Genomic DNA, 27741 nt, shown 5'->3' with positions numbered 1-27741 from the left:
ATACCAGGGTGGGGTAGGGGGATAGAGGGGAGTGGCAAATCCAAGAAAGAGATTTCCTTCCTGCAAATTACCAACATCTTTCCCTTTATTCTGGCTTCTTTTCTAGAAAGCACACTTTTTCTCCAAGCAAATGACACCAAGAATGATGTCATTCTTCAGATAAGATTCTGTTCCCTATGTCCTGGTATATGATATAATGAAGCTACATAATACCCAAAACAAGTTTGATAGTATAACAAAATCTTGACCATATCATAAGTAAATTGCAACACACTAAATGTTACACACACAGTATCAGGAAGGTTCCTTGCTCCTGACAGCCCTGAGTCTACATGGGCAACACCACCATCTAAAGGGAATCCAGCAGAGTAAGCATCGGGCTACCATCAGTTTGACGAAATGCTTGCAAGGCCCACTGAAACAAGTCACTTAGTATCCCACACTATAACAGAGTTGAGGCCTGGGCTGGCTTCAAGCATAATTATGCTGCAGTGCTTACTACCTTTTAGTTCTTGATGTGCTCTTCTGATCCAGAGCCTGGAAGGACAGAGGTTGCTGCTGGAGACCTTTCCACCCAGCATCTGAATATGGCAAAGAGACTTAACCTTTATAGAAGTAAAATTTCTTGGGCCAGGCACAGTGGCTCATGCCTGTAATCCCAGAACTTTGGGAGGCTGAGGTGGGTGGATTACTTGAGCCCAGGAGTTCAAGACCAGCCTGGGCAACATGGCAAGACCCAGTCTATACAAAAAAAAAAAAAAAATACTAAAATTAGCCAGGCATGGTGGCATGTGCCTGTAGTCCCCAGAGGCAGGAGGACTGCTTGAGCCCAGTTGGGGGGTGCAGGTGAGGAGGCTGCAGTGAGCCCTGATGGTGCCACTCTAGCCTGGTGAGACCCTGTCTCAAAAAAAAAAAAGAAGTAAAACTTAAATGTTACACCAGGTGATGTTTATTTGGAGGGCTAGACCTTTAGTTCAGTACTCAAAGACCAGCTTCAGATCTCAAAGTCCAGTGGAACTATAATATGAATAGTAGCCTCTTTGTAACTATAAATACACACACTCCCTATAAGAAACCAAAAAACAGGTATTAGTTTTCCAACCACCCTGGATGACAAAAACACATATACCTTATACCTTAGCTAGAAAAAAAAACATAATTATAGCAGCAACTGATATTGAAAACTACATGAACGTATTATATGTCTTAACTAGTCGTTATAACAATCTTATAGGATACCCTTACTATCCCAATTTTTTAAACACTAGAGCAACAGAAATAAAAAGGTTGAATAACTTGCCCAGGTTCACAGAGCTAGTATACTGCAGACAGGATTGAACTCCAGAAGTCAAACTCCAGAGCCAAAGCTCTTAACCACTGCACAGTACTGCCTGTGCCGGGCAGATTGCCACAGATAGGAGGGAATCTGAGGAGAGTTGGGAGAAAAGGCACATCTATGCATGAGGAGAGAAGCAGTAAACTTGAGCGTGTGTACTGAACTTTTAGTGAACTGGGGACTGGCAAAACTCCAGGCAGGCAGGTAACAAAGAGATAGCCTTTTTCCCAGGTGGACATTTAGACGTGTAAGTCAAACGTCCGGGTTTTTTTAAATGTGCTAAAAATTCCTGCCCTTTGTGTACTAAATACCAGCAAAACTTGTCTGACTTTAAGTTATATGTCTCAATTTTGATGCTTAAATACATTAATAGAAAATAGAGTCTTAAGTAAATATTAGAATTTTTACTGACATCAAAACTGAGTTTAAGCACTATTTTAAGGTGCTAGCGAACGTTCACATTTAGGTGGCAACCTACTTTGTTTGCTAAAACAAGGCACTGTCAGTAAGTGCATTGTTCCTACTTCAGCCCCCATCATAGAGCTGGAACACGGTGAGGGTGGGGGCTTTTGTCTCAAACTGAAGTGCCAAACTGGAATTAAAAAAAAACCTCTGGTTCCATCATGTTAATACTGCCTTGCACATTTTATAAACCATACCTGAAAACAAACAGGTCAAATCGTGGTTAAGCAGCTTTTGATGTAGAAGCCTGAGTTTAATTCGGTTTTACATTTTTAAAGTATTTTAGGTTTACCTAGCGCATTTAAGGAGCACTGGGCCCAGGTCCCAGAGAGATTAGTAAACAGAAATTAATTTTAAAGACTTTTCATGGGGAAAATAAAATGCTTTTAACTTGGACCATATCATTCATACCAACTACAAATACTGAGGAGAGGAAAACGTGGCACTGATATCTCTGACAGTCTTGTTTAAAATCTCTAGAAGGTGAAGCACAGGACCAAGAGATGTGCAGGAATATCACTTTATTATATGTCCTGTCTAAAACTACATTGAATTGGGTTTCAACAGTGCATTCTACAAAAAGGCAGTGGAACATTAGAAAAACACTGTGGTGAGATGGAGGGAGACACAAAATTCGTTGTTTAGTGTCAATTATGGTATTTACCTTTATTCATTGCTAACACCCAAATTCACATCTCTATCCCAGACCTCACACCTCAACTCTCAATTTGTGTATTCAAATACCTGTTTTACCTCCCCACGTGGATGCCTGGAAGATGTCTCAAGCATAACAGACTCAAACTCCTTATCTTCTCCATAAAACCTTTTCCTCCCCTCAATCCTTTCCATCTCAGCTAATGACAACTTCATATCTTCAATTATTCATGTCAGAAAATCTGGGATCATCCTTGACTCTTTCTCTCATACCCTATATCTTTCTCTTTTCTGAGACAGGGTCTCAGTCTGTTACCCAGGCTGGAGTGCAGTAGCATGATCATGGCTCACTGCAGCCTCAACCTCCTAGGCTCAAGGAATCCTCCCACCTCAGCCTCCCAAGCAACTGGGATTACAGGCACCAGCTACCATGCCCAGCTAATTTTGTGATTTTGGGATTTTTTGTAGAGGCAGTGTCTCACATGCAGGTCTTAAGCAGCCCTCCCACCTTGGCCTCCCAAAGTGCTGGGATTACAGACGTGAGCCACTGTGCCCAGCCCCTATATCTTTATACCAAATTCTGTTGGCCTATATTCAAAATATATCCAGAATCTAATCACTTCTCACCATCTCTACTACCTACTATCCTGGTTCAAGGCACCATCACCTCTCATCTGAATTATTTTAATAGTTTCTTAAGTTTCAATTTAAGTGTTTTCTGTTTTCAGTTTAAGTGTTTTCCGTTTCTGCCTGCGTCCTTCTCCTGCCACCCACATTTATTCTCAGCCTGATTAATTCTTCTATTTTTCTTTTTTTGTTTTGTTTTTGTTTTTGTTTTTGGAGACAGAGTCTCGTTCTGTCGCCCAGGCTGGAGTGCAGTGGCATGATCTCAGCTCACTACAACCTCCACCTCCCGAGTTCAAGCAATTCTCTGCCTCAGCCTCCCAAGTAGCTGGGATTATAGGCGCCCGCCACCACGCCCAGCTAATTTTTGTATTTTTAGTGGAGACAGGGTTTCAACATTTTGGCCAGGCTGGTCTTGAACTCCTGACCTCGTGATCCGCCCGCCTCGGCCTCCCAAAGTGCTGGGATTACAGGCGTGGGCCACTGCGCCCGGCCCAATTCTTCTAAAATAGTGTTGTACAACAGAAGTACAATGTGAGCCACATATGTAATTTTTTTAATTTTTTGAGACAGGGTCTCACTCTGTCACCCAGGCTGGAGTGCAGTGGCACGATCATATAACTCACTATAACCTCAAACTCCTGGGTTCAAGTGATCCTCCCACCTCAGCCTCCCAAGTAGCTAGGACTACAGACATGAGCCACCATGCCTCATTTTTTTCTAAATTTTTAGTAGAGATGGGATCTCACTATGTTGCCCAGGCTGTTCGTATGTAAATCTAAAATTTCCAGAAACCACTTTTTGTTTTTTTAAGAAAGAGTCTTGTTCTGTCCCCCAGGCTGGAGTACAGTGGCACTATCTCAGCTCAGTGCAACCTTCGCCTCCTGGGTACAAGTGATTCTCATGCCTCAGCCTCCCTAGCTGGGGTTACAAGCATACACCACCATGCCTGGCTAATTTTTGTATTTTTAGTAGAGATGGGGTTTCACCATGTTGGCCAGGCTGGTCTCAAACTCCTGTCCTCAAGGGATTCGCCCACCTCAGCCTCCCAAAATGCTGGGATTACAGGCATGAGCCACTGTGCCAGGCCCAGAAATCACATTTTAAAAACTAAAAAGAAATAGATGAAGTTAATTGTAATAATATATTTAATTTATAAAATCTACACACCCCTTGTCAGAACCTCTGTCTCCATCTCCCACTCTTCTGCCCCCTTACTCTGCTCTAGGCACACTCCTGTTTCAGGGCCTTTGCACATGCTGTTCCCTTTGCCTGGAATGCCCTTTCCCCAGAATAAGCATGATTCACTCTCTCAACTCCTTCAGGTCTTTGCTCAAATGTCAACTGCTCAGTGAGGCTTTTCCTGACCTCCCTATTTAAAATTCCTATAACCCCGTGCCCTAAAGTTCCCATTCCCCTTTCCTGCTTTATTTTCTTAGCTCTTTTTTACCATCTAACATAAACGTACATTTATTTGATTATTATGTCTCCTCCCACTAAAACATAAAGTTTATTAGGGCAGGAATTTTGGTCTATTTTATTCACTGTGATATTCCCAGCGCCTAGAAAAGTGCCTAATACATAGTAGGAACTCAAAAAATATTTGATGAATAAATTAACAAATGACTAAAAGTAAACACTGCTTTTAACAATGAGCACAAGCTGTAACATCAGAAGGCAGAGGAAAGAGGTAAGGATGTCATGATGACCATTTAATGAAGACATGGCTGAGATTCTTTCCTTTCCTACTCTATCTATAGAGGAGAAATGACCAAGGGGAGATAAACTATGCCTTTTCTTGGAAGCAGTGGACAGGAGTCCTAGACATAAAACCTAGCCCTGAGCTTTGAAGATAAGTTTAAGAAGGCTTTTATATCCAAGTTAAATCAATTAAAATAGGTTTTATCCAATATTGAGAGTTAGAAAAAAATGTAAAAACCATCCCCTGAATTAAAAGACTGCTTACGACTGAGATGCTATACTAAAAAAAGCTCCTTTCAAGGTTTTGCTAAATTCCATGATGCACAGTGAAGCCATATATAAGTTTATATTGAATATTTTCATTAATTCAGTCAAAATCTTGGGGATATTGTTTTAACTAAGCAACATTTGAGAACAAAAGGTAACCACTGCTATTTACATATGTTCATTCATTATTTAAATATTGTCTTTTGGTACTTGCATCCTGATTAAGCTCCATCTTTACAGAGAAGACTTAATTGAATGGAAACATGGAACTTTCTTTTTGACCTTAAACAGACTGACAGGTTTCATTGTTTTAACTGCCAACCCACTTGCCTGAGTACATAAGCCAGACTCACAGACCTCCTTGAATTCACCTAACCTTCAACATGGAGCCCCCTTTGTAATCTATTTCCTAAATCTTTAGAATCTAATATCCTATCTCCATCCTCATTACCCACAATCATCTCTTGCCTGAATTACTGCACCTAACTGGGCTTCAACCTTTGCTTCTCCAATCTATTTTCCGCATATCAGCTAGAGTAATTTGATTTATTTTTTTGAGGCAAGATTTGGCTGTGTTGCCTAGGCTGGAGTACAGTGATATGATCGTGGCTCACTGCAACCTCTGCCTCCCCGGCTCAAGTCACCATCCCACTTCAGCCTCCGAAGTAGCTGGAACTAGAGGCACATGCCACCAATCCCAGCGAATTTTTTTATTTTTGTAGAGACAGGGTTTCACCTTGTTGCCCAGGCTGGTCTCAAACTCATGAGCACAAGCGATCCGCCTGCCTCGGCCTCCCAAAGTGCTGGGATTACAGGTGTGAGCCACGACACCCAGCCTTAAAGTAATTTTTTTAAAAAAAGATCTCTCTCCTTTGGTCAGGCCTCTTCAGTGGCTTCAGGTAAAGTCTAAACATTTAATGTAGCTTACAAGGCACTGTATGATCTTACCATTGAGGCATGGTGACTATGGAGCAAAGAGCAAGGTTGTCTAAGTTTGAATTCTGGTTCTGCCATTTACTAGCTTTGTGACTTTGGGAAAATTACTTCTCTATGCCTCAGTTTTCTCATCTATAAAATGGGGAAAATAATAGAAACGATCTCACAGAACTACTGGGAAGATGAATATAATATGCATGAAGAGCATAATAAAGTTCCTGGCACATAAGTTTTATTTAAGTATTAGCTATTATTTTCCCTACCTCTCTTCCATTTGACCCTGTGTTCTAGTCATTCTGTATTAAGTAGGCCCTATAACATTCCAGGAATCATGCTTCCAGACCCTCCCACATCCTGCTACTCTACTTGGAATGATTTCTCCCTCCTCTCTTCTTTCCACCCAACTCCTTCTCTCTTAGCTTAACTACAACTTGCTTTGGGAAGCCTTTCCAGGCCAGGCTAATTGCCCCTACTATGGGTTTCTGTGACATCAGGGCTGCCAGATGTCAGGATGCCCAGTTAAATTTGAATGTCAGATAAACAACAAATCATCTTTTAGTATGTTCCCTGCTATAATATACTAACTAATGAATAGTTTTTTCTTATAAATATGTCCCATGCAATATTTGGGACATACTCAATGCTAAACATTTTTTTATTTGACATTCGAATTAACCCTGTGTCCCGTATTTTATCTGTCAACCCTAAATCCAGTAAATCCTCTATCAGTAATCCTTTACCACACAGTAATCATTTAAACAAGTGCAACAAGTGGTTCTTTGTTCCCCCAACTACTATGCAGCTCTGTGAGGGCAGGGCCCGTGCAGTCTTACAGTTTTAGACCCAGCACCTGGCACAGCAGGCATTCCAGAAGACTGAAGAATACGTCCATCAAGCCAAAGCTCAAGCACTACCTGTTGGGAATTGACTCTAACTGTAGGCAAACTCCCTGGGAGTGCAAAGCATTTTCAGTGTGGTGCAAAGAGAGTCTCACGTTCACAGGTGGATCAAATGATGGCGCTTTTTTTCAGAATAGCTCCAGTGTGGCCAGGCACGGTGGCTCACGCCTGTAATTGCAGCATTTTGGGAGGCCGAGGCGGGCAGATCACCCGAGGTCAGGAGTTCAAGACCAGCCTGGCCAACATGGTGAAACCCTGTCTCTACAAAAATAAGCCAGGGATAATGGCAGGTGCCTGTAATCCCAGCTACTCAGGAGCCTGAGGCAGGAGGATCGCTTGAACCTGGGAGACGGAGGTTGCAGTGACCCCAGATCATGCCACTGCACTCCAGCCTGGGGGACAGGGCAACACTCCATCTCAAACAAACAAAAAGAATAGCTCCGGTGTGATAATGCTGTTGACTCCCCAATGACAGCTTTAAGGTGACCCGACTATTTTACGTTCAAAAAGGACACTGAATTTTCACATCTATTTTACTTGACCCTCAAGGCAAATAATAATATCCATATTTAACAGATGAGGAAACGGAGACTCAGAGGGGGAAATGTCTTGCCTAAGATAACCAATAAGAGAGCCACAGTTTTGCCCTCAGGAGTTGACTTCACTAATTAGATTTTCAAAAAAAAGAAAAAATACGCTGGGCATGGTGGCTCACGCCTGTAATTCCAGTACTTCTGGAGGCTGAGGCAGGCGGATCACGAGGTCAAGAGATCAAGACCATCCTGGCCAACATGGTGAAACCCGGTCTCTACTAAAAATACAAAAATTAGCTGGGTGTGGTGGTGCGCACCTGTAGGCCCAGCTACTCAGGAGGCTGAGGCAGGAAAATCACTTGAACTTGGGAGGCAGAGGTTGCAGTGAGCTCATATCTCACCACTGCACTCCAGCCTGGCAACAGAGACTCCGTCTTAAAAAAAAGAAAAAGAAAAAAATAGATGGCCAGGCACGGTGGCTCACGCCTGTAATCCCAGCACTTTGGGAGGCCAAGGCGGGAGGATCACCTGAGGTCGGGAGTTCAAGACCAGCCTAATATGGAGAAACCCCCCGTCTCTACTAAAAATACAAAATTAGCCAGGTGCAGTGGCACATGCCTGTAATCCCAGCTACTAAAAAGGCTGAGGCAGGAGAATCGCTTGAACCCGGGAGGCAGAGGTTGTGGTGAGCTGAGATCATACCATTGCACTCCAGCCTGGGCAACAAGAGGGAAACTCTGTCTCAAAAAGAAAAAAAAAAAATTGATGAAAGCATAATTCGATTTTAAACAGAAAAAAAAAAAAGGAAAAAGGAGTCGACTTCCTGCTCTTTTCACTTTACCACACTGGCCACCTGGGCCAATATGAAAAAATCAGAATTCCTGGATTCTTTCTCCTCACCCAGAAAGCTTCTCTAGGAAGAAGTCTGGTATCTGAGCCCTCTCCACAGGTTCAATTGCTCCTCCCATAATGTTGCTCTTCCCAACAATAGTCTGAGAGACAGTAAGCCCTGGCACCACTCCCAGTGTTTCTTAGCTCGTCTCCCATGTTAGAGATGAGATTATTTATTTATTTTTGAGACAGAGCCTTGCTGTGTTGCCCAGGCTGGAGTGCAGTGGCATGATTTTGGCTCACTATAACCTCCACCTCCCAGGTTCAGGCGATTCTCGTGCCTCCGCCTCCCAAGCAGCTGGGATTACAGGTGTGTGCTATCACCCCCAGCTAATTTTTGTATTTTTAGTAGAGATGGGGTTTCACCATGTTGGCCAGGCTGGTCTCAAACTCCTGACCTCATGTGATCCACCTGCCCTGGCCTTCCAAAGTGCTGGGATTACAGTTGTGAGCCACCACGCCCAGCCCAAATAACATTATTTAGGGCAGAATAGAGAGCTTGCTCAGAGTTACAGGGAAATAGGAGGAACAGTGATCAGAACCCAAAATCCATTCCTTTTCTTTCACCTGCATCTCTAGGAGACACCATCCCACCATCTACTAAATTTTCATAGACAGAAACTTGCACTTTGAGTAGGCACATTTGTCAGCTTTCTTCTGGAATGAAGTTAGGTGGCTGAACCTGCTCTTGGTTTGGCACCCAGTAGCCTCGCCTCTGGAAAACACCGGGATTGAGGGTACCTGAGCTTTCTGCCGTTGCTAAGTGCCTGTGAGGTTGATTATGGGCTACTTGTGCTCCTGCAGCTCCTCCTCCTATAGGGTCAGAGACCGACAGGAAGATTCACTCAGGCCAGAGAAGGGCTCCAGTTTCTACCAGGACAGGAGTCTGTGGACTAAACCCGAGGCGCCTTGCGGAAACTGCCACGCCCGGTCGGCCTGGGAGTCCCCATTCCAGCTTTAATTTCCCTGAGTTTATCACTCTGAAGGAGCGGACGCAGGAAACAGGGAAAAACCAAGGACTGGGCTGCCGGCGGGGCAGAAGGCCAGAAGCTAATGACCTAAAACGAAACAGGCTGTGAGCAATTCGACCAAACTCGAAATGCAACTTTCCAACAATGTTCTTAAACCGCTGTAGCCCCAGCTTACTTGGCTTGGGGTGAAAAGTGTGGGAGAAAGTCTTCACGGCCTGCAGACTTGCTTGCCGACTGAGGTTGATCCGGCAGTTTTCCGTTTTGTTTTGAGCGCGAAAGCCGTAGCTGGCTGGTGGAGCTCCAATCTATTCCGCAGCACAGACGGCCTTTCTGAGGCTCGCTCCCGGAGGCTGGCGGAAGGAAGGGCACTGGCTACTCCAGTACCCACCGAAACAAAACCCACAAAGGCAACTGAATTAACACTATTGCTTGTTTGGGTCACTGAAGAAAACTTTTCCTGTGTTGACAGAATTCTAGCCCGACTTTCGTTTGGAACTGAAGATCAGACCTTTACAAAATTACCGACCTGGGTTAGAGGTGCCCGCACGTGTCGAGACCATCTGGCCAAGGACAGGGAGATGCCCCCTGGGAGAATCTTTTATCCGGCGCAGCGGAGCCGCTTGGCTGCGCCTGCCGCAGCCCCACTCCCACTCCGCGTGCCGGGCTCCAGCAGCGACCCGGGCTCCGGTTGCCCGGGTAACGCAGGAGGCAGGCGCGAAAGGCGGGTGCCTGGCGCGCGCTGCGGCTCCCCCTCCCCCTCCCCTCCCCCTCCCCCTGGCGGGCCGCGGAGGCGACGCGCTGCCAGCGCCCTGAGGCGAGTGGTTCTCCAGCCGGAAAGTCGCGGCTCCGGTGCCGCTCTGGGCTCAGCCAGTGAGAGGCCGGGGGTGTGGTAGAGAGAAGGAGCCGGCCCGGTACATAGGACCGCGCCAGCCTCTGAGCCGGGCCTCTTTCGCACTTTCGAGTGCTCGTTTGCTGCCCGCCGCAGCCCGGGTGTTGAAGGTAGTAAAGCGGCCACCCGGCCGCATGATGGTGACCCCCTGTCCAACCAGCCCCTCGAGCCCCACCGCTCGGGCGGGGAGGTGGGACAACGACCAGAACCTACGCGCCCCGGTGAAGAAGAGCAGGCGTCCGCGCCTCCGGAGGAAGCAGCCGCTGCATCCCCTGAACTTGTGCCCGCTCCCGGGAGACTCCGGCATTTGCGACCTGTTCGAGTCCCCCAGCTCCGGCTCAGACGGCGCAGACAGCCCCTCTGCGGCGCGGGGCGTTAGCCCCCTGCCCGGCCTGGCCCAGCCCTTGGCGCAGCTAGATCTACAGACCTTCCGCGACTACGGCCAGAGCTGCTACGCCTTCCGCAAGGCGCAGGAGAGCCACTTCCACCCGCGGGAGGCGCTGGCACGGCAGCCACAAGTGAGGTGCTGGTAGAGCCAGCTCCCCGCCGCTGCTCTTCCTCTCCTCCCAGGCTCTCTCCTCTCCTGCCGGGTCGGCCCTCCGAGCGCCCGGGCCCGCGACAGCCCAGCTCCCGCCCCGAGTCGAAGCACAAGGGGCCGTGGGGGGGCGTCACCGGCCTCATTTTACAGATGGAGAAAAGTGGGGCGTAGACGGCTTGAGGGACTTGCCCCAAGTCCCAAGCTGGCTACTGGGGCACGGTAGAAAGGAATTCGTTTCTGGGTTGAGTCCGGACTCCTACCGAACTCGGGCAAGTTATTTAACACCCTGAGCTTCTTTCTTCATCTGCAAAATGGAACCCCTCCCCTTTGAATGCTGAGCCCTTTATGCGAGGTAATGTGTACGACGCTCCCTGCACAGCGCCAGGTCCCAATCCCGGTGTTCCGGCTCAGCACTGCCCACGCGTTTCCCAGTTTCCATTGCGTTTCTCTTTCTGAAATCTTCTTGCCCATCTCCGGGGAAGCTCCCCGATTCTTCTTGGCCCTTCCTTCCCTCCACAGTCCCTCTCCACCCTAAGCCCAGCGAGCCCGCCTCCCCCCTCCTTCCCGGCAGGTGACGGCGGAATCCCGCTGTAAGCTGCTCAGCTGGCTGATCCCGGTGCACCGCCAATTCGGCCTCTCCTTCGAGTCGCTGTGCCTGACGGTGAACACTCTGGACCGCTTCCTCACCACCACGCCGGTGGCTGCAGACTGCTTCCAGCTGCTTGGGGTCACCTCCTTGCTCATCGCTTGCAAACAGGTACCTGGGGCCTCAAACAGGTACACGCGGCATCTGGGGACGCAGCCAAACTCCCCCGCCACTCCCTGGCTGCCCGTCTCTCCAGCGCGCACGATTCAGTGCTGGGTTCCCAGAACTCATTTTATCAGATATTTGCATACGCATATATCCCTTAGCCTTAACTTCACAATTTCTCCACAAACGAACAATCCTGTGACTCAGCCTCCAAAGAAATAGCCTAATAGACTAATAGCTGTAATCAGTCCCAAATAGCTCTTTTGGCACCTCTAGTCTAGTCTCCGAAAAAGCCTTCAAAATTTCCCAAGTTTTTTTGGTTTTAGTTGGACAGTAGTTAGATCAACTGCGCTGGAAGTATGCACCAGGTCACTTACGTGGAAGCAATGGAGAGGCAGAGCCCCGGCTGTCTCTCTGGAAGGGAAGGGGAAAGTCCCGGGCTTCATACTGGGGTGGGCCTCGGGCCCTGGAAGCCGCAAGGCGGGGTTGAGTGCGCCCTGTGTTGCAGGTGGAGGTGTACCCGCCGCGCGTGAAGCAGCTTCTGGCCCTCTGCTGCGGCGCCTTCTCCCGGCAGCAGCTCTGCAACCTCGAGTGCATCGTGCTGCACAAGCTGCACTTCACCCTGGGAGCGCCCACCATTAGCTTCTTTCTGGAGCATTTCACGCACGCTCGCGTGGAGGCGGGGCAGGCTGAGGCCTCCGAAGCTCTGGAAGCGCAAGCGCTGGCGCGGGGGGTGGCGGAGCTGAGTCTGGCCGACTATGCCTTCACCAGCTACTCGCCTTCCCTCCTGGCGATCTGCTGCCTGGCGCTGGCGGACCGCATGCTGCGGGTCCCGCGGCCCGTGGACTTGCGCCTGGGAGACCACCCGGAGGCGGCGCTGGAGGACTGTATGGGCAAGTTGCAGCTGCTGGTGGCCATAAACAGTACTTCCTTGACTCACATGCTGCCCGTTCAGATCTGTGAGAAGTGCAGCCTGCCCCCGAGCTCGAAATAAAACAGATCCTTCGTTTCCTTTTAGTCCCTGGCCCGGCTGCTGGACCTCTCCCATAGCCTCAGAAGAGTGCAGTATTGGTCCACAGAGAAGGCTTCAGGACCTGCGTGGTCAGCTGCAGGTTGTAAATAGTGTACGATACTAGCATCTGGTATTTTATTTATTTTGCAGCGAGCACATGAGGAAGCTGAGTCTTTCACCAATAAACAGTTGTGGTTTGTCTAAATCCTGCAAGTGTCTGTCTGCGGGGAGGGAAGGTGAATTAAGCTCAGGAATGGTGGTGGTTGGCAACGTTTGTGGGATTTTCCCTTCCCTCTGGGTCCACTCTGTAATTGGGATCTCTGTGGAAACACCAGGTCAGGTGAGGTCCTGGATACTGAATTCCAGAGATTAGTGGAGTCAGGATCACCTGATGGCTTGGGTCCTGTGACCCTCGAATAGAACCTCATGCTATCCAGAGGGTTGCACTTGCTGGTGAGGCAGACGTGGGGCTGGGAAGCTTTGGGGACCACACAGGCACACAAGCAGAGGTGGGGGAAAGCCATATCCACGCATGAGGAATCTCGTGTTCAAATGGAGCATGTTGGAAACCAAGGATTTGACTGTGGTCACGGCCATTGCAGGTTGAGCCCATTTACCCTGCAATCACATGGTCCAACTGTTCATGCTACCACACGTGAGCCCAAAGTAACTGGCATAATAGTCATAATGGCGACACTGAGCATTAACTATGTACTAGGTGCTGTGTTCAGCATTTGTTATTTCATTCTTCCAGCAATTCTATGGAGCAGAGTCTATTATCCCATTTTTCAGAGGAGGACTACTGGAGCGCAGAACCATTAAACAGTGGAGTGGCCAGGATCTGAGGCTAGAGTCCCACTCTTAGCCACACTGCTAAATGTCCCCCACTTATAGGTTTCTGGTAATTCTCAAAACACCCTCTTCCTGAGATAGGTGGCAGTTATTTACTCAGTGCTCCCCATTCAGTAGGGACTAGAGAGAACACATCTGGAGAGCCAGCGCAGTCTGTACCTCAGTCATGTTACGGGAATCGTTTTACAGATGAGAAAACCAAATTGAGAAATGAGACAGAGGCTTGCTGGAGTTTTGACTCCACCTGTCATATTGTCTTCAGTCTCACTGTCATGAATCTGATGCAGGCACTGAATCTCTCAGCTCTGTCACCTCTAGCAAATTTCATATCCTCTCTGAGCTCTACAATTGATACGAAGGTTGTTGTAAGCCTAAATGAGATTGAAAAGCTTAAATGAGATTAAGTTTACGTGTTATAAGGTAGTATAGTGATTCAGTAAGTGGGCTCTGTATCCAATTTGCCAGGTGACCTTAAGCAAGTCACATATCTATGCCTACGTCTCATCTATAAAATGGGAATATCGGCCGGGTGCGGTGGCTCACGCCTGTAATCCCAACACTTTGGGAGGCCAAGGCGGGTGGATCACGAGGTCGAGAGATCAAGACCATCCTGGCTAACACGGTGAAACCCTATCCCTACTAAAAATACAAAAAACTAGCTGGGCATAGTGGCAGGCGCCTGTAGTCCCAGCTACTCGGGAGGCTGAGGCAGGAGAATGGCGTTAACCCTGGAGGCGGAGCTTGCAGTGAGCCAAAATTGCGCCACTTCACTCCAGCCTGGGCGACAGAGCAAGACTCTGTCTCAAAATAAATAAAAATGGGAATATCAATAGGGCCTGTTTAGTAGGGTGGAAGTATAGCTCTAATGAGATGGTCCATACTGATCCCCCAGCACAGGTCCCCCAGCACATAGAAAGCCCTCAAGAAATAAAGGCTAGTGGCAACCTGCACAGTGATGGGAGGAGAGGGGCTATGCAGAAAAACTTGGAGCAAAGAAACAGAGAGCAAATATGGGAAAATAACAATTTGCGTGGGGTTGAACATATTGTTGTTCATCGTACTGTTTTTTCAAATTTTCTGTATGGTTGAAAAAAGTGATAATTTTTGGGGGGGAAATCTGCCATGTTCCCCTGCACCTAGAATATATCAAAATGTATGACAAATACAAATAAAAAGCAAACTCAAAACAAATTTAGAGAAACTTCTTTGCACTTCTCTCAAAGTGTGTCTTCCAGGTGTTCTCAGAGCCAGGAGTGCCTTACTCTGGGCCCCTTGAATGCCTCTTCTGACATAGTGCTATGCTACACTCTCTAGGAACTTTCTCCTCCTTGGCTGTGGAAGAAGGAAGTGGTGATCCCCAAGCTATTTGTGTAAAAGCTGCTCTGTGATGGTGAAAAGGGAGGAGGAAGATCATATCATCTATTTCAAATAACAAATTATTAGGGCCCTCTGCTTGGTTGTAAGGGGTTGGGGTCTGGCCCCCAGGCAAAAGAGTGACTTTGCGGGGAGTTGTCTTCACCAGTATCTGCTCCATTAATCAGCCAAGACTGCTATGAGTTACTGGTTCCAGAATCATCCAGACTAGGAGTCATATAATCATGCTATTCCAGTTCCTGTTACAACAGATAATGTGCAATGCCCGTATTTTTGTCTACTCCAACTTAGAACTCATTGACGAATATTTGGAAAATGGGCCTATCCTGGAAATTCTGTGATGATCTGCATGTGTAGAGATCTCTCCAAAATTCAGCTAAGAGCTTCCCTACTCATTTTAAAGGCTGGAAAGTGGGTGAGGATGGGGATGGAGATGGACTGGCTGGTGGTTGTGCTACTCAGAAACCAGAGGAAACAGGAGACAGGGCTAGGAACAAGTTGTGGGAAGCTGGAAATACAGCTGAAAAGGCTTTTTAAAAAAATCACTAATTTACCCATACTAAGCACCAGTCACTTTACATAAATAATCTCACTCATCTTCACAGCAACTCTATTGAAGCCAGTGTAATTTTTTTTCCTAAAGACCTAGGGCTCATGGACCTGGTCCTCAGGCACTCTGACCCTAAAGCCAGAGCTCCTCACCATGAGCCATACCACACCAACTGTAGCTGGCTGACCTCACGTCAATTCAGTTTTTGCATCTACTCGTGGGTCAGAGGGTCTCTCAGTGTATTCCAACTCTATCATTGGATTACCTTCCACCGCTGTTAGGGTATCCTGTTTCTTACTAGAGGCTCTTTCACTACTACTACTAGGTATAAGGGGAAAACAAGGTGCCCAGTATGGGGGGCGGGGGGTACACAAAGATTCCAATTTCAGATGACTGTTCGAATTGGATGAATATGAGTGGTACTGAGAAAGGTCCCTCGCCTAAGGATGCCCCTCCCTAGGAGATGCCTCGGACTGAGGAAAATGCCCATTCCTTGGAGAGGTGTTGGGTTGGGAATGGCAACTACGACTGCGAAGAGACCAGCCAAACGTGGCGATGGGCCGCTGAGGCCACTAGGAGAGACAGGAACAGGGTTTTCGGGGATTCGGTACTCTCCACTGTGGCGTTTTCAGAAAGTGGAAGAGGGTTCGTAGTGTCACTTTTTCTTAACGGACGGTCTTTTAAAGGCTGTGCTCACGCGCCACTGCCGAGAAGAGTGCGGGGCTTGGGGAGCGGGGCGGGCTCTTGGCCTCAGGCTAAAAGAGACCACGTGGAAATCCGTAAGTCAGGACCCAGGATAAGGTTCAGGTTTGAGGGAAGGGGCTTCTGTAATAAGGGGGCTGTTCCAGGGCATCCCTGCCGGTATTCTACATCCTTACTAAATCCTGCAGGAGCGCAAAGGCCGGAGTCTAGCGCTGGCGGGTGTCACTCCACGTTTATTTCGTGCGCCTTGTGGCTGGAGTTGGAAGAAAAGGAAATAAGAATCGTTAACTTTGCCATTCCCCCTGTCCGTAAGCGGGAAGACCGTACTCAGGGAGAGGGAGACCGGCGCTCGCTCGCCCCTCCTTCTCCCTCTCTTCGCCTGGCGCGGCCGGGAGGCGGCGGCGCCAACGCTCGCCGAAACGGCGCTGGCGGGCCGGGGCCCCGCGCTGGCGGCTCCCGGGGGGAAGCCCGGTTGCCAGGTTGGGTTTAACGCCTCCGCCCGCGCGCAGATTGTCCCGGGCTGAAGGCGCCACCTCTGGCGCTCAGGCGCGAGCCGCCCCTCCCGCGCGGCCGTCCTCCCCCTCCCCCGCCGTCTCTCAGCACCTCCTCGGCAGCCCCTCGACTCCTTCTCGGCCACGCGCCTGCCCCAACCTCTGGCTGGCTTCGGAGCCTGCAGGCACAGAAGGGAGTGCAGGGTGTGGATCGCTGCCCCAGCCCGGGCCGCCGCCTCCGAGCAGTCGGCACCGGGAGGCAGGAGGCACTATGCAGGCGTGCGGGGGGGGCGCGGCCGGCCGCCGGGCCTTCGACAGCATCTGCCCCAACAGAGTGCTGGCACTGCCGGGCCGGGCGCTGCTCTGCAAGCCGGGGAAGCCGGAGAGGAAGGTGGGGCAGTTGATTCGGGCCGGGCGGGGTCTGCGCGCTCCATGCCCCGAGGGCTGACCCGCGTTCAACGTTTGTGTGCCCGGCCAGTTCGCTCCTCCGCGGAAGTTCTTCCCCGGATGCACAGGCGGGAGCCCGGTGTCGGTGTACGAGGATCCCCCGGACGACGAGCCCACAGCGCTGCCAGGTGAGCCCCGTGGCACCCACGCTACCCCTCGGGTTCCCCGCGCCGGGAGGGTGCGGCGCGCACGGCTCGGAGGAGCTTCTCTCCCCCGAGCTCTGACGTCCTAGCGGCGAGCCTGGCGGAGAGGCTCAGGGCCCGCCCGGCGCGTGTCTCCCGGTTTCCCCGCGCAGCCCTCACCACCATAGACCTGCAGGACCTCGCTGACTGCTCTTCGCTACTCGGGTCCGACGCGCCGCCTGGTGGTGACCTGGCCGCCTCGCAGGTACCTCCCCTTCTCGTGGAGCCTCGTGGTTTCACGCAGCCCAAACCCTCCTCCGGGTTGGTGGTTTTAATTCCCCAAAAGCTCCTCTCGGGTCGGGAGCGCAGGCACACTCAGCTGGTGAGGGGAAGCATCGTGCAGGCACCTGAGCCTCCCAGATCAGAACTTCTACTAACATCCTAGTATGTTATGAAGGCCACATATCCACCGGAGCTGATTTGACCAACTTGGTACAGTCGGGCTCACCTGGAGGCCTCCCCTCCTATTCCCCTCCCTATCTACTCTTTGGAGCTGTGACAAGATTGCGCACTGAGAGACCAGGCGGGTGGGTGGGAGCAAAGTTGCTCACTGGGAACCTGTTGCATGTCCTATCAGTTCTCCCAACACCCCCTTCCTGGCCATTTTCATTCCGTGGGTATATAAGAAGAGTGGAGGTTGATGGATAACTTCTCTATCAAGACTGGAAAAGAGCAAGAGAATTTGCAGTTGGAAGAAGCAGGAAGGACAAAGGACTCTGGAAGTAATCTTGCAGAAAATGTTCTTCTCTGCAGAGACAGTCCTTCAGCAATTGGGCACTTTTTCAAAGTCCTGTTCAGCCCTTCGAAAAGCTCTAGTCACTTGCCATGATGGGGCAAAAAGGCACTTGACTTTTTCTTTTCCCCAAAACCTGTCTTCTCGCTCCCATCCCACTTCCACCACTTGCGGGTGCTGACGCTTCCCAGGCAGAGAAGGGAGTCTCCCAGCACTGGTGTCTGGGAGGCCAGAAGCCTGGCTCATGGGTAGGACATGAAGTGCCCAGAAGGACAGGCGGTCTTAAACACATGCAACCCCCAGGAAAAGTGCCAGTTCCAGCTTCCTGGCAATAGGTCTGGGGTTTGCAGACAGGCCCGGTATGGAACTCTTCAAAGACTTGACCACCTCCCAGAACTGGGAGTGCTGGTGGAGCAAAACTCAGCCCTCCTCCAAGCGCCTCCTAGAACCTTGGGCTAGAACCTAGAGACCCTCAGTTTAGGTGGCTGCTGAGAGCAGAGATTGTTAAGGCAAGAGTTGGGAGTGGGCACTGCACTGCAGAGGGCATTTAATTGTTCTTTTTAGATCTGGATGATCAGATAAGGAAAGATAATGCCTCAGCATCTTCCAACTGACCCAGAGGCCTAGGTCACTCCCTTACCCCAGCATGTTTATTGTGCAAGTAACAAAACCCAAGCAGCTCTCGTTGGATGTTTGTCTAAGTATACAGATTTTACATTTGGCATCATGCTCTTTGTTAGAATTTTTTTCTTGCATTTGTAGTTGGAGAAATGCCAGATTTATCTAATTGGGGAGGTAGAGTTCAAAGTTTCATTTTGTTTATTTTCTTTTTCTTTTTTTGAGACAAGGTCTCACTCTGTCACCCAGACTGGAGTGCAGTGACATGATCATGGCTCACTGCAACCTGGACCTCCCAGGCTCAGGCGATCCTCCCACGTCAGCCTCCCAAGTAGCCAGGACTACAGGTGCACACCACCACAGCCAGCTAGTTTTTGGTTTGTTTGTACTTTTTGTACAGATGGGGATTTGCCATGTCACCCAAGCTGGTCTTGAACTCCTATGCTCAAGTGATCTGCCTGCATCAGCCTCCCAAAGTGCTGAGATTACACGCGTGAGCCACTATGCCCAGCCTCGAAGTTTCAAGGACAGAGCTCACATCAGATGGACCAAAATATCCAGGATTTTTCCTGGGAAAGACAGAGCTGATTCAGAGGAAAGAGGCCCCTAGGGGAGAAACACTCAGGGAGACCTCTGGGACACTCAGATCACATTTCCCCATTCCTTTCCTGCTGGGGAAGGTGGACAGAGACAGGAAGTACTCTAGAAATGTTTGAGGTTCAGAATGGGCCAAAACCTGGATTGGCATAAGAGGTAGCATTTCCAGGACCCCAGTTCCTGAGTTGGCCTCCAGTCTCCTCATGAGAAATGAGCCCCTTCAACCAGGGCAGAACTCATGCTCCAGGACATGTCTGGGGCCCTCAGCCCTTCCTTTCTCATCTCCTTTCTGTTATAGTCTCAGCATCCAACTAGTGGCAGAGGTGCCAGAGGCCTCCCTGCTTGACTCTTTTCTCCCAAGGGAAAACTGATACTCGTGCATTCTTTGAAGTTAGGGGCAGAGTAAGTTCCTCTTCCCAGAAATATCTGAATAGTAAAGAAGGGCTTTGGGGATAACAGTATGATGAGCACAAAGGAATGAATCAACAGTGCATTCAGTATAATAAGGTCTTTCTGGTGGGCCATTGGATGCATCGTCTCTTACCATGGCCCTTGAGACTCCTGTCCCCTTCCCAGTGCTGTCTTCGGTGGAAGCCAGCTTTCCTAAAAAGAGAGAAAAGCTAGAGTAAATGAAGTATGGAGGCAGGAGGCCCTATTCCACTACTTCAGAGCTGGGTGACTGGTAACTCTCTAAGCTTCAGATTCTTCCTCAAAGAGGAATCAGTTCCCAGGCCCCGCCTGCTTCCCACACTGGTGTGAGGATGAACTGAGAGACTGTGTAAAAGCGTTTTTATCAACTCTAAATGTCCGTGAATTAAGGGAACAAGAAGGCCCACGCGCCTCCAGCCCCTTAGGGTCTCCTTTCCCCTCACACACCCAGACACTCTACAGGAGGCCGGGAGAGTACAGTTCAAAATGTTGGAGGTGCACCGGCTGTACGAGAAAAGTCTACTCCCAACATCTGGGGAAACTGAAAGAGCAATGGAGGCCACACTGGCTGTGCGCAGAACAGAAGCATTTCTCATATTCTCCTGGCCCCTCGAATCACAGCTTTCTTCCCGCTCGGTTGCAGGGGCGGGGCGGTTAGCTGGGGCCAAACCTTGGCGGGAAACGCGGCCTCAAATTACTGCTCGAGGCCCCTGCACGCTGTCGGGTCTTGGGTGGAAAGATCCGGTGTTCAAGACGTGCTCTCAGCTCCTACAGCAGCGGCTCGGTGGCCGGTCGCTGGTGAGTGGGAGCTGAAATTTCGCAGGCGCACGGGGAACCGCCGAGCCTTACGGAGGCGGCTGCTTAGCTGGTTGATGGGTGGCGGGCTACTCGGCTGCCCGGAGCCGGCGCTGGGCCGCCGCACCGCCCGTGGAAGGACCCATTGCCGCCACGCAGCTGCTCTGCAGGAGCCGCGAACTGCTGCCCCTTCCCCCAGTCAGTGTCGTGCTCCGTGCGTCCCGCTCCCCACCGTGGCAGTGCAAGCCTGCTGGGTTCCCTGTCTCGGATGGGGCTTGAATTTTCGGGTACGAGACTGGGCTGGCGACGTGAGTGCGAGCAGACCGCCGCCGAGCCCGGGAGGAGGTCTGTTGGTCTAGAAAGCGTTCCAGACCCGCCACAAAAATTGTTTTATTTGGGGGGACTTAGGGGTACAAGTGCAGTTGTGTTACGTGCATATATTGCATAGTGCCTGCCAGATTTTTAATAGGGATGCCAATATTTATTGAAGGCTTTCTAACGCCAGACTCGTTAACCAGCGTACACCTCTGGTTTATTTCAGAACCGTTCCCTCCAAACGGAAGCTGACTTCGATCTGCAGGATTTCAGAGACACGGTGGATGATTTCATTGCAGGCAAGCGCAGTCTCCTGGCAGTTAAATAACAGCGGGGGTGTCCCCCACTCCCAAATCAGACTAGTTCAGATTTCGTGGTCGTGAAGGTGGTAAACCCAGCCAACTGTCAACGACTCTCCAGCAACTCATCAAAGAGTCAGGCTTTTCCATATTTAGGACATTTCTCTCCCCCGTGGAGAAGTCGAACCGCTGGATCTACATAGCGCTTTATCTGGGATCGGTGTGAGTTCCGGGAGAGGGAGCCCTATGCTGTAGTGTGGCAGGGGAGGTTGAGTGACGAGTGTGCAGGGGATCGAAGGCCTGTGTGACGTGCAGGCCCAAGGAAGTTTTCTTGATTGAATTCAGGTAAACTTAACAGGCGTATGTTGGATACCTGCTGTGTATGTACAGGCTATCAGGAAGGGCCTCGTAATCAGGCGTTTAGGAGTAAGGGGTGCTTAATTTAATAAAGAAAAATCTCTACATACACCCTACACCCAGAGTGGCATTTTGCTCCTGTAACTAGCTGGGCATGAGTTTGAGGCTGCAAATCCAGCTCCTGCTCTTCTCCAGACTCATCCTCTATGATGTCGCCCACCCTGGCCAGCGGAGACTTCCCTTTCTCTCCTTGCGACATATCACCATTCGGGCCCTGCCTCTCCCCGCCACTGGACCCACGGGCCCTGCAGTCACCACCGCTGCGCCCTCCAGACGTGCCCCCGCCTGAGCAGTACTGGAAGGAGGTGGCGGACCAGAACCAGAGAGCGTTGGGAGACGCGCTTGTTGAGAACAATCAAGTAGGGACACTGGCCTGGCGACCAAGAATCCTGGGACAGCGACAGGATATAGAGGGTGGAAGAGGGGTTTGCAAGGGCGAGGATGAGGTCCTGTGAGTCGGAACCAGTGGACTGACTGGTGGTTCACGTAGCTGCCATTGCTCCGGTGGCTCCACCTGTTTCCAAATTCATTAAGTGGTAATAATTCTACCCCACCTGATTTTTATTTTATTTTATTAGTTATTATTTATTTATTTATTCATTTTTTTTTTGAGACGGAGTCTCGCTCGCTCTGTCGCCCAGGCTGGAGTGCAGTGGCATGATCTCGGCTCACTACAACCTCCGCCTCCCAGGCTCAAGCCATTCTCGTGCCTCAGCCTCCCAAGTAGCTGGTATTACAGGCGCGTGCCACCACACCTGGCCAATTTTTATATTTTTTGGTAGAGATGGGGTTTCACCATGTTGACCAGGCTGGTCTGGAACTCCTGACCTCAGGTGATCCGTCTGCCTCAACCTCCCAAAGTGCTGAGATTATGGGCGTGAGCCACTGCACCTGCCCATTTTATTTATTTTTAAAAATAGTTTTATTTGGGGGGATTTAGAGGTACAAGTGCAGTTGTGTTACATGCATATATTGCATAGTGCCTGCCAGATTTTTAGAAGGGACGCCAATATTTATTGAAGGCTTTCTATGTGTCTGGCCCTGGACTTACCAATTTATCCTTTCTCTTCCCACTTAATGTTCACAATCATTGAGCTAGATACTCTTACTAGCCCCGTTTTACAAGAAAATCGAGACATAGAATTGTTGAACTTCAGGGACAGAACCTAGATCTGCCTGTTGCCCAAGTCAGTACTCTTTATCAGCACGCTACACTGAGGATTAATGGAGATAAATTTTGTCCAAGTGCTTTGTTTAAAAAAAAAAAAAAAAAGTAAATTGATTATTATTCTCACTAGCGTAAATGCCTGTGCGTCCCCATTTCCTGATGAGACGTCAGGATCTGGGTTTGATTCATGCCAGATATGCAGACGAGACCCAGCACAGTGCCTACCCCTGAATGTTTGGGTCTCCTCCTGCAGCTGCACGTGACATTGACCCAGAAACAGGAGGAGATCGCCTCGCTCAAGGAGCGGAACGTGCAGCTGAAGGAACTCGCCAGCCGAACCCGGCACCTGGCCTCGGTGCTGGATGTAAGTGGGGCGCGGTCAGTGCATCCCCGCCCCCAACCCTGCACCCAGCATCGGGACCCGTGGGGGCCCCGGAGAGGAGAGGACCGCTGGGTGCGTGGTGCGTAGCGCGCCCAGGTCACCTTTTGCACGCCCCGAACCCGGAGGGTTCTGCAGGCCCCAGGGCGGCGCTCTTCCCTGTCTTTCGTAGAAGCTGATGATCACACAGTCCCGGGATTGTGGGGCGGCGGCCGAGCCCTTCCTGCTCAAGGCGAAGGCCAAAAGGAGCCTGGAGGAGTTGGTCAGCGCTGCGGGGCAGGATTGCGCGGAAGTGGACGCCATCCTGCGGGAGATTTCCGAGCGCTGCGATGAAGCCCTGCAGAGCCGCGATCCCAAGCGGCCCCGACTGCAGCCAGAGCCCGCGAACACTGACACCAGGCCCGGGAACCTGCACGGCGCCTTCCGGGGGCTGCGCACCGACTGCAGCCAGAGCGCCTTGAACCTGAGCCACAGTGAGCTGGAGGAGGGCGGCTCCTTCAGCACCCCCATCCGCAGCCACAGCACCATCCGAACACTCGCCTTCCCCCAGGGCAATGCCTTCACCATCAGAACAGCCAACGGGGGTTACAAGTTCCGCTGGGTCCCCAGTTGAGCTGTGATGCGGTCCCCCAAAACACTGCCCTGTATTTCCACTGAAGTGCCTGGAGGCTTCCCAGAACTTTCCCTTCAGGTTGAATGCCACCCTGAAACATTTTTTCAGGAACAAAAGCATCTTGATACCGATGCATTGTAAATTTCTGCTACAAAACATTGTATGGTCCCTCCCCTTGTCACAGTGAAACTCTGTGTGTATATATATATATGTCACATATGTCACAGCCAATTTTAAAAGTATTTATTTTTAGCAGCTTTGAATTATGTATTTTTAGAGCAGGGAAGGATTTAGAAACCATAGTTACTTTTATAATTATATAATGCTCTAATATTATAAGAAGGAAAAGAAGGCTCTAAGAGGTTAAGTAATTTCCTGCAATGGGAAACACTGGAACCTTTCAATCACTTTAACTAGTCACTTAAGGACTCTAGGCCCAGAAGCCTGGTTTCTGGGTGAATGTTTTTATACATCACTCCACTTCCCTCAGTCCTGAAAGGACACCTAATTTTGTTACTATTGAAAATTTTTATTTTGGTGGCCAGAATACAAAATCGGGAGAGGTAACCTGAACAGTTGTCTTAGGAAAAGGCAGATTCTCAGAGGCAATGGGCTATCAACAAAATAGGTGCTAAGCACATTTGTTTGTAATTATCATTCACATAATTTAGAAGATTTATGGTAACAGTTTATATTCATTATCCATACAGTTCTATTTGTGCAAATAGAATAACCACCTAAAAAGCAAACAGTGTTAATGAGAAATATATATTGTTTTAAGAAAATAGCATATACCACATGAAAAAGAGTGTTCCCTTTTTTTTTTTTTTTTGCCAGAAATCAAGTGTGGAAATCTTGATCAAAGTAAAACTACCTATTTGAACTACACAGATAAAACTGGGGTGCACAGTCATATTGTACATTTCTTGGCTCGATTTATATAACTTGTAAGAAAAACTTAACTATAAAAAGTCAGTGTGCCTTCACTTTGACTTGACTTCTATTCCCTTTTGTCTGGGATTCTTTTTTCTACTCATTTCTGAAATTATGTGAGTGGCATATGTCAAGTAGTGATTTGTCCTGACCGTCACAGTTCTTAACATGAGGGCTACTTCTTGCACTTGGGGGCCCAGCTTGGGCACGTTTCCAACTGTGTTACACCACACCGCATTGCTGGTTCTGCCCTCTGAGAGGAGATATCAGGTAACAGGTGACTTGGCAGTGTGGCAGAACCTGCTCTTCCAGTTTGTCATGTATGTACTGCTATCTGTATATAAATAGCCATTTAGAAACCAAAAAAAAGGTGATAAACTAGACCATATTTCCTCATATTTTGTCTAACAAATGGACTCTTAAAAAGTACAGTGGCTGGCCCAGAATTTTTTTTCATCAGCTCAAACATAAAGTTACCACAGTTCAGGATAAGAAAAAACAAAAAATCACTTCCCCCCAAACCTCTTAACCTGTCCCCCAAAACAATCAGCTTGTCACGTCTTTTCCTCTCTCCTTAATGAGTATTCTTATAATGCTTTACTTACAAATAACCAAAAAGTTTTAAATATATAGGTTTTTTTTTTCTGTATGTCTTATGACTAGAGTTTTTAAAATTACATTTCTTCCTGCCTTTAAGATTATATCCCTATAATTGTCATGTTAGCCATTGGTAACTTGAACTGCTTAAGTATCTTTCACTTCTGAGGCAGGGGTTGCGGTGGGAGGGTGGAGGTGGGGGCATCATCTTGTGGCCTAATGGTGCAAATGACTAAATTAGTTAGTAGTAGAGTTTACAAATTGGATTCATTTGTTTATTTAACAGATATTTATTATTACTGAGAATCTTAGTACTACAGATACTAAGTAAACAGCAAAAGAACAAATCACAAAAATCTTGCCCTCATGGATCTTACTTCCTCCTGGGAAGACATAACTACCAAACAAATAAATATATACGTGCTATGAAGAAGAGTAAGGATAGAGAATTCTGTGTGTGGCATAATAAGAAATACACATTTGGTCTTTGTCTCTGGTTCCTGGCTTCTGGCTTCTAAAATCCTTGGACTCTAACCAGTGATGAGTGCCGTTTCGCTATGTTTCCCAGGCTGGTTTTGAACTCCCAGCCTCAAGCGATCCTTCCTTTCTGCCTCAGCCTCCCAAGTGGCTGGGGTTATGGGCCTGAGCCACTACACAGCTAAGAGTGTCTTGTATGTGCTAATGAGATGGCTGGTGTCTGAGAGCCCCTAGAGAGCTTCAAGACGGGGGCTAGTCTTTAGGAAGTCCAAGCAATGGCTGGGTGTGGTGGCTCCTGCCTGTAATCCCAGCACTTTGGGAGGCCAAGGTGGGCAGATCACCTAGGAGTTTGAGCCCAGCCTGGCCAACATGGCGAAACACTGTCTCTACTAAAAAGACAAAAATTAGCAAGACAAAAATTAGCTGGGCATGGTGGTGAGTTCTGTAGTCCAAGCTACTGGGGAGGCTGAGGCAGGAGAATCACTGAGGCTACTTTGGAGGCTGAGTTAGGAGAATCACTTGAACCTGGGAGGCAGAGGTTGCAGTGAGCTGAGATCATGCCACTGCACACCAGCCGCCTGGGTGACAGAGCAAGACTCCATCTAAAAAACAAAAAAAGTCACGATTAGAGGGTTGGAACTTTCAGCCTTTCGGCCCCTGCTTCTTGCTCCCACCTCTGGGCAGAGGAGAGGGGCTAGAGATTGAGTTATCCCAATGGCCAATGATTTATTTAATCAATATGAAACCTCCATAAAATCCCCTAAGTGATAAGGTTCGGAGAGCTTCCAAGTTGGTAAAGCTGTCTAGGTGCTGGGAGGGTGGTGTGCCCAGAGAGGACATGGAAGCTGTGCCCCCCTCACCATACTTTGCCCAGTGCATTTCTCCTATTTGGCTATTTATGAGTTGTGTCCTTTATAATAAACAAATAATAGTAAAAAAATGAGTTCCTGAGTTCTGTGAGCCATCCTAGCAAATTATTAAATCTAATGGGGTGTTATGGGAACCCTAGACTTTGCAGCCAAGTCAGAAATGTGGGCATGCTGGGCACCTGACTGGCATCTGAAGTGAAGGAAATTTTGTGGACTAAGCCCTTAAATGTGTGGAATCTGACACCAACTCTAGGTAGTGTCAGAATTGAATTGAATTACAGGATACCCAGTTGTATCTGGAGAATATATATTCTCTAGTTCAGGAATATGTGTTAGCCTGAAATTACCTCAATAATCACTTCATTTCCAATAGGACCAGGTACAGTTCTAGTTGTTGCGAAGACAACCAGGAACAAAAACCAAGTGCTTGCCTCATGAAGCATGCATTCTAGTAGGGGAAGACAGATACTAAACAGATAGATGATGTCTGATATTTAACACATTATAAAGAAAATAAAGCAAGGTATAGAGACAAGATGTGACAGGAGTTACTGTTTTAGCTAACACAAGGCATTTCTAGAAGTTTCTATGAAAGTAAAATCAGTTTAAAAAAGGAGGTACAGTGGCCAGGCACAGTGGCTCACACCTGTAATCCCAGCACTTTGGGAGGCCGAGGCGAGTGATCACCTGAGGTCAGGAGTTAGAGAACAGCCTGGCCAACATGGTAAATCCCCATCTCTACTAATAGTACAAAAATTAGCTGGGCATGGTGGCACATGCTAGTAATCCCAGATGCTCTGGAGGCTGAGGCAAGAAAATCGCTTGAACCCAGGAGGCAGAGGTTGCAGTGAGCCGAGATTGCACCATTGCACTCCAGCCTGGGTGACAAGAGCGAAACCCTGTCTCAAAAAAAAAAAAAAAAAAAAAGGTACACACATTTTAACTAGATTATTGTTAATGACATGGCCTCATAATTGCAACAGTGAGATGTTACTGTAAAGTAGTGGCTCTCAAACTGCTGTGTGTATCAGAATCACCTGAAAAGCTTATTAAAACCCAGTTTTCTGGGCCCATCCCCAGATTTCCTGATTCAGTAATTTTACAGTGAGGCCTAAGAATGTGAATTTCTCACAAGTTCCCAGGTGATGCTGGGGTCTGGGACCACACTTTGAGACCCAGTGTTGTAAAGAAGCCTTTTAAAGATTATTTTTAGAAGGTTAAAGCAGGCCGGCCATGGTAGCTCACGCCTGTAATCCTAGCACTTTGGGATGCTGAGGCGGGTGGATCACCTGAGGTCAGGAGTTCGAGACCAGCCTGGCCAACATGGCGTAAACCCCATCTCTACTAAAAATACAAAAAAAATTAGTAAGGCATGATGGCAGGCACCTGTAATCTCAGCTGCTGGGGAGGCTGAGGCATGAGAATCACTTGAACCTGGAA

The 27741-nt window shown here is 48.8% G+C and overlaps 2 protein-coding genes and 1 long non-coding RNA gene across 3 annotated transcripts in view; 2 read left to right on the top strand and 1 right to left on the bottom strand.

Moving 5' to 3' along the window:
* Positions 1-9947, bottom strand: part of LOC131382350 (uncharacterized) — a 64063-nt gene extending 54116 nt beyond the window's left edge. The window contains exon 1 of the long non-coding RNA XR_009211764.1: positions 9801-9947. This is a non-coding gene — a long non-coding RNA (uncharacterized LOC131382350). The remainder of the gene's footprint in view (positions 1-9800) is intronic.
* A 116-nt stretch (positions 9948-10063) lies between these two features.
* Positions 10064-12669, top strand: CCNO (cyclin O). The gene is made up of 3 exons (XM_032145187.2): positions 10064-10681; positions 11273-11458; positions 11961-12669. The coding sequence occupies exons 1-3, from the start codon at positions 10298-10300 to the stop codon at positions 12444-12446; spliced, it is 1056 nt and encodes a 351-aa protein (XP_032001078.1). The 5' UTR covers positions 10064-10297; the 3' UTR covers positions 12447-12669.
* A 3858-nt stretch (positions 12670-16527) lies between these two features.
* Positions 16528-24231, top strand: MCIDAS (multiciliate differentiation and DNA synthesis associated cell cycle protein). The gene is made up of 7 exons (XM_032145184.2): positions 16528-16824; positions 16912-17008; positions 17176-17267; positions 20776-20848; positions 21401-21624; positions 22687-22797; positions 22985-24231. Exons 1-7 carry the CDS (start codon positions 16705-16707, stop codon positions 23423-23425), a joined length of 1158 nt encoding a protein of 385 aa, XP_032001075.1. The 5' UTR covers positions 16528-16704; the 3' UTR covers positions 23426-24231.
* Positions 24232-27741: the final 3510 nt, after the last annotated feature.

The sequence above is a fragment of the Hylobates moloch genome, unplaced genomic scaffold (genome assembly GCF_009828535.3).
Source record: "Hylobates moloch isolate HMO894 unplaced genomic scaffold, HMol_V3 SCAFFOLD_23, whole genome shotgun sequence".
NCBI lineage: Eukaryota > Metazoa > Chordata > Mammalia > Primates > Hylobatidae > Hylobates > Hylobates moloch.
The sequence above is the reverse complement of the archived record's forward strand: the minus strand, read 5'-3'. Positions and strand labels throughout refer to the sequence as shown.

What these genes read in the sequence shown, in the direction of transcription:
- CCNO (XM_032145187.2), top strand. Translation starts at nt 10,298, where the DNA reads ATGATGGTGACCCCCTGTCCAACCAGCCCCTCGAGCCCCACCGCTCGG. An exon ending in CGCTGGCACGGCAGCCACAA is followed by an intron (nt 10,682 to 11,272) that starts GTGAGGTGCTGG and finishes CCTTCCCGGCAG; the next exon opens with GTGACGGCGGAATCCCGCTG. An exon ending in TGCTCATCGCTTGCAAACAG is followed by an intron (nt 11,459 to 11,960) that starts GTACCTGGGGCC and finishes CCTGTGTTGCAG; the next exon opens with GTGGAGGTGTACCCGCCGCG.
- MCIDAS (XM_032145184.2), top strand. Translation starts at nt 16,705, where the DNA reads ATGCAGGCGTGCGGGGGGGGCGCGGCCGGCCGCCGGGCCTTCGACAGC. An exon ending in CGGGGAAGCCGGAGAGGAAG is followed by an intron (nt 16,825 to 16,911) that starts GTGGGGCAGTTG and finishes GTGCCCGGCCAG; the next exon opens with TTCGCTCCTCCGCGGAAGTT. An exon ending in GGTGGATGATTTCATTGCAG is followed by an intron (nt 20,849 to 21,400) that starts GCAAGCGCAGTC and finishes GCTCTTCTCCAG; the next exon opens with ACTCATCCTCTATGATGTCG.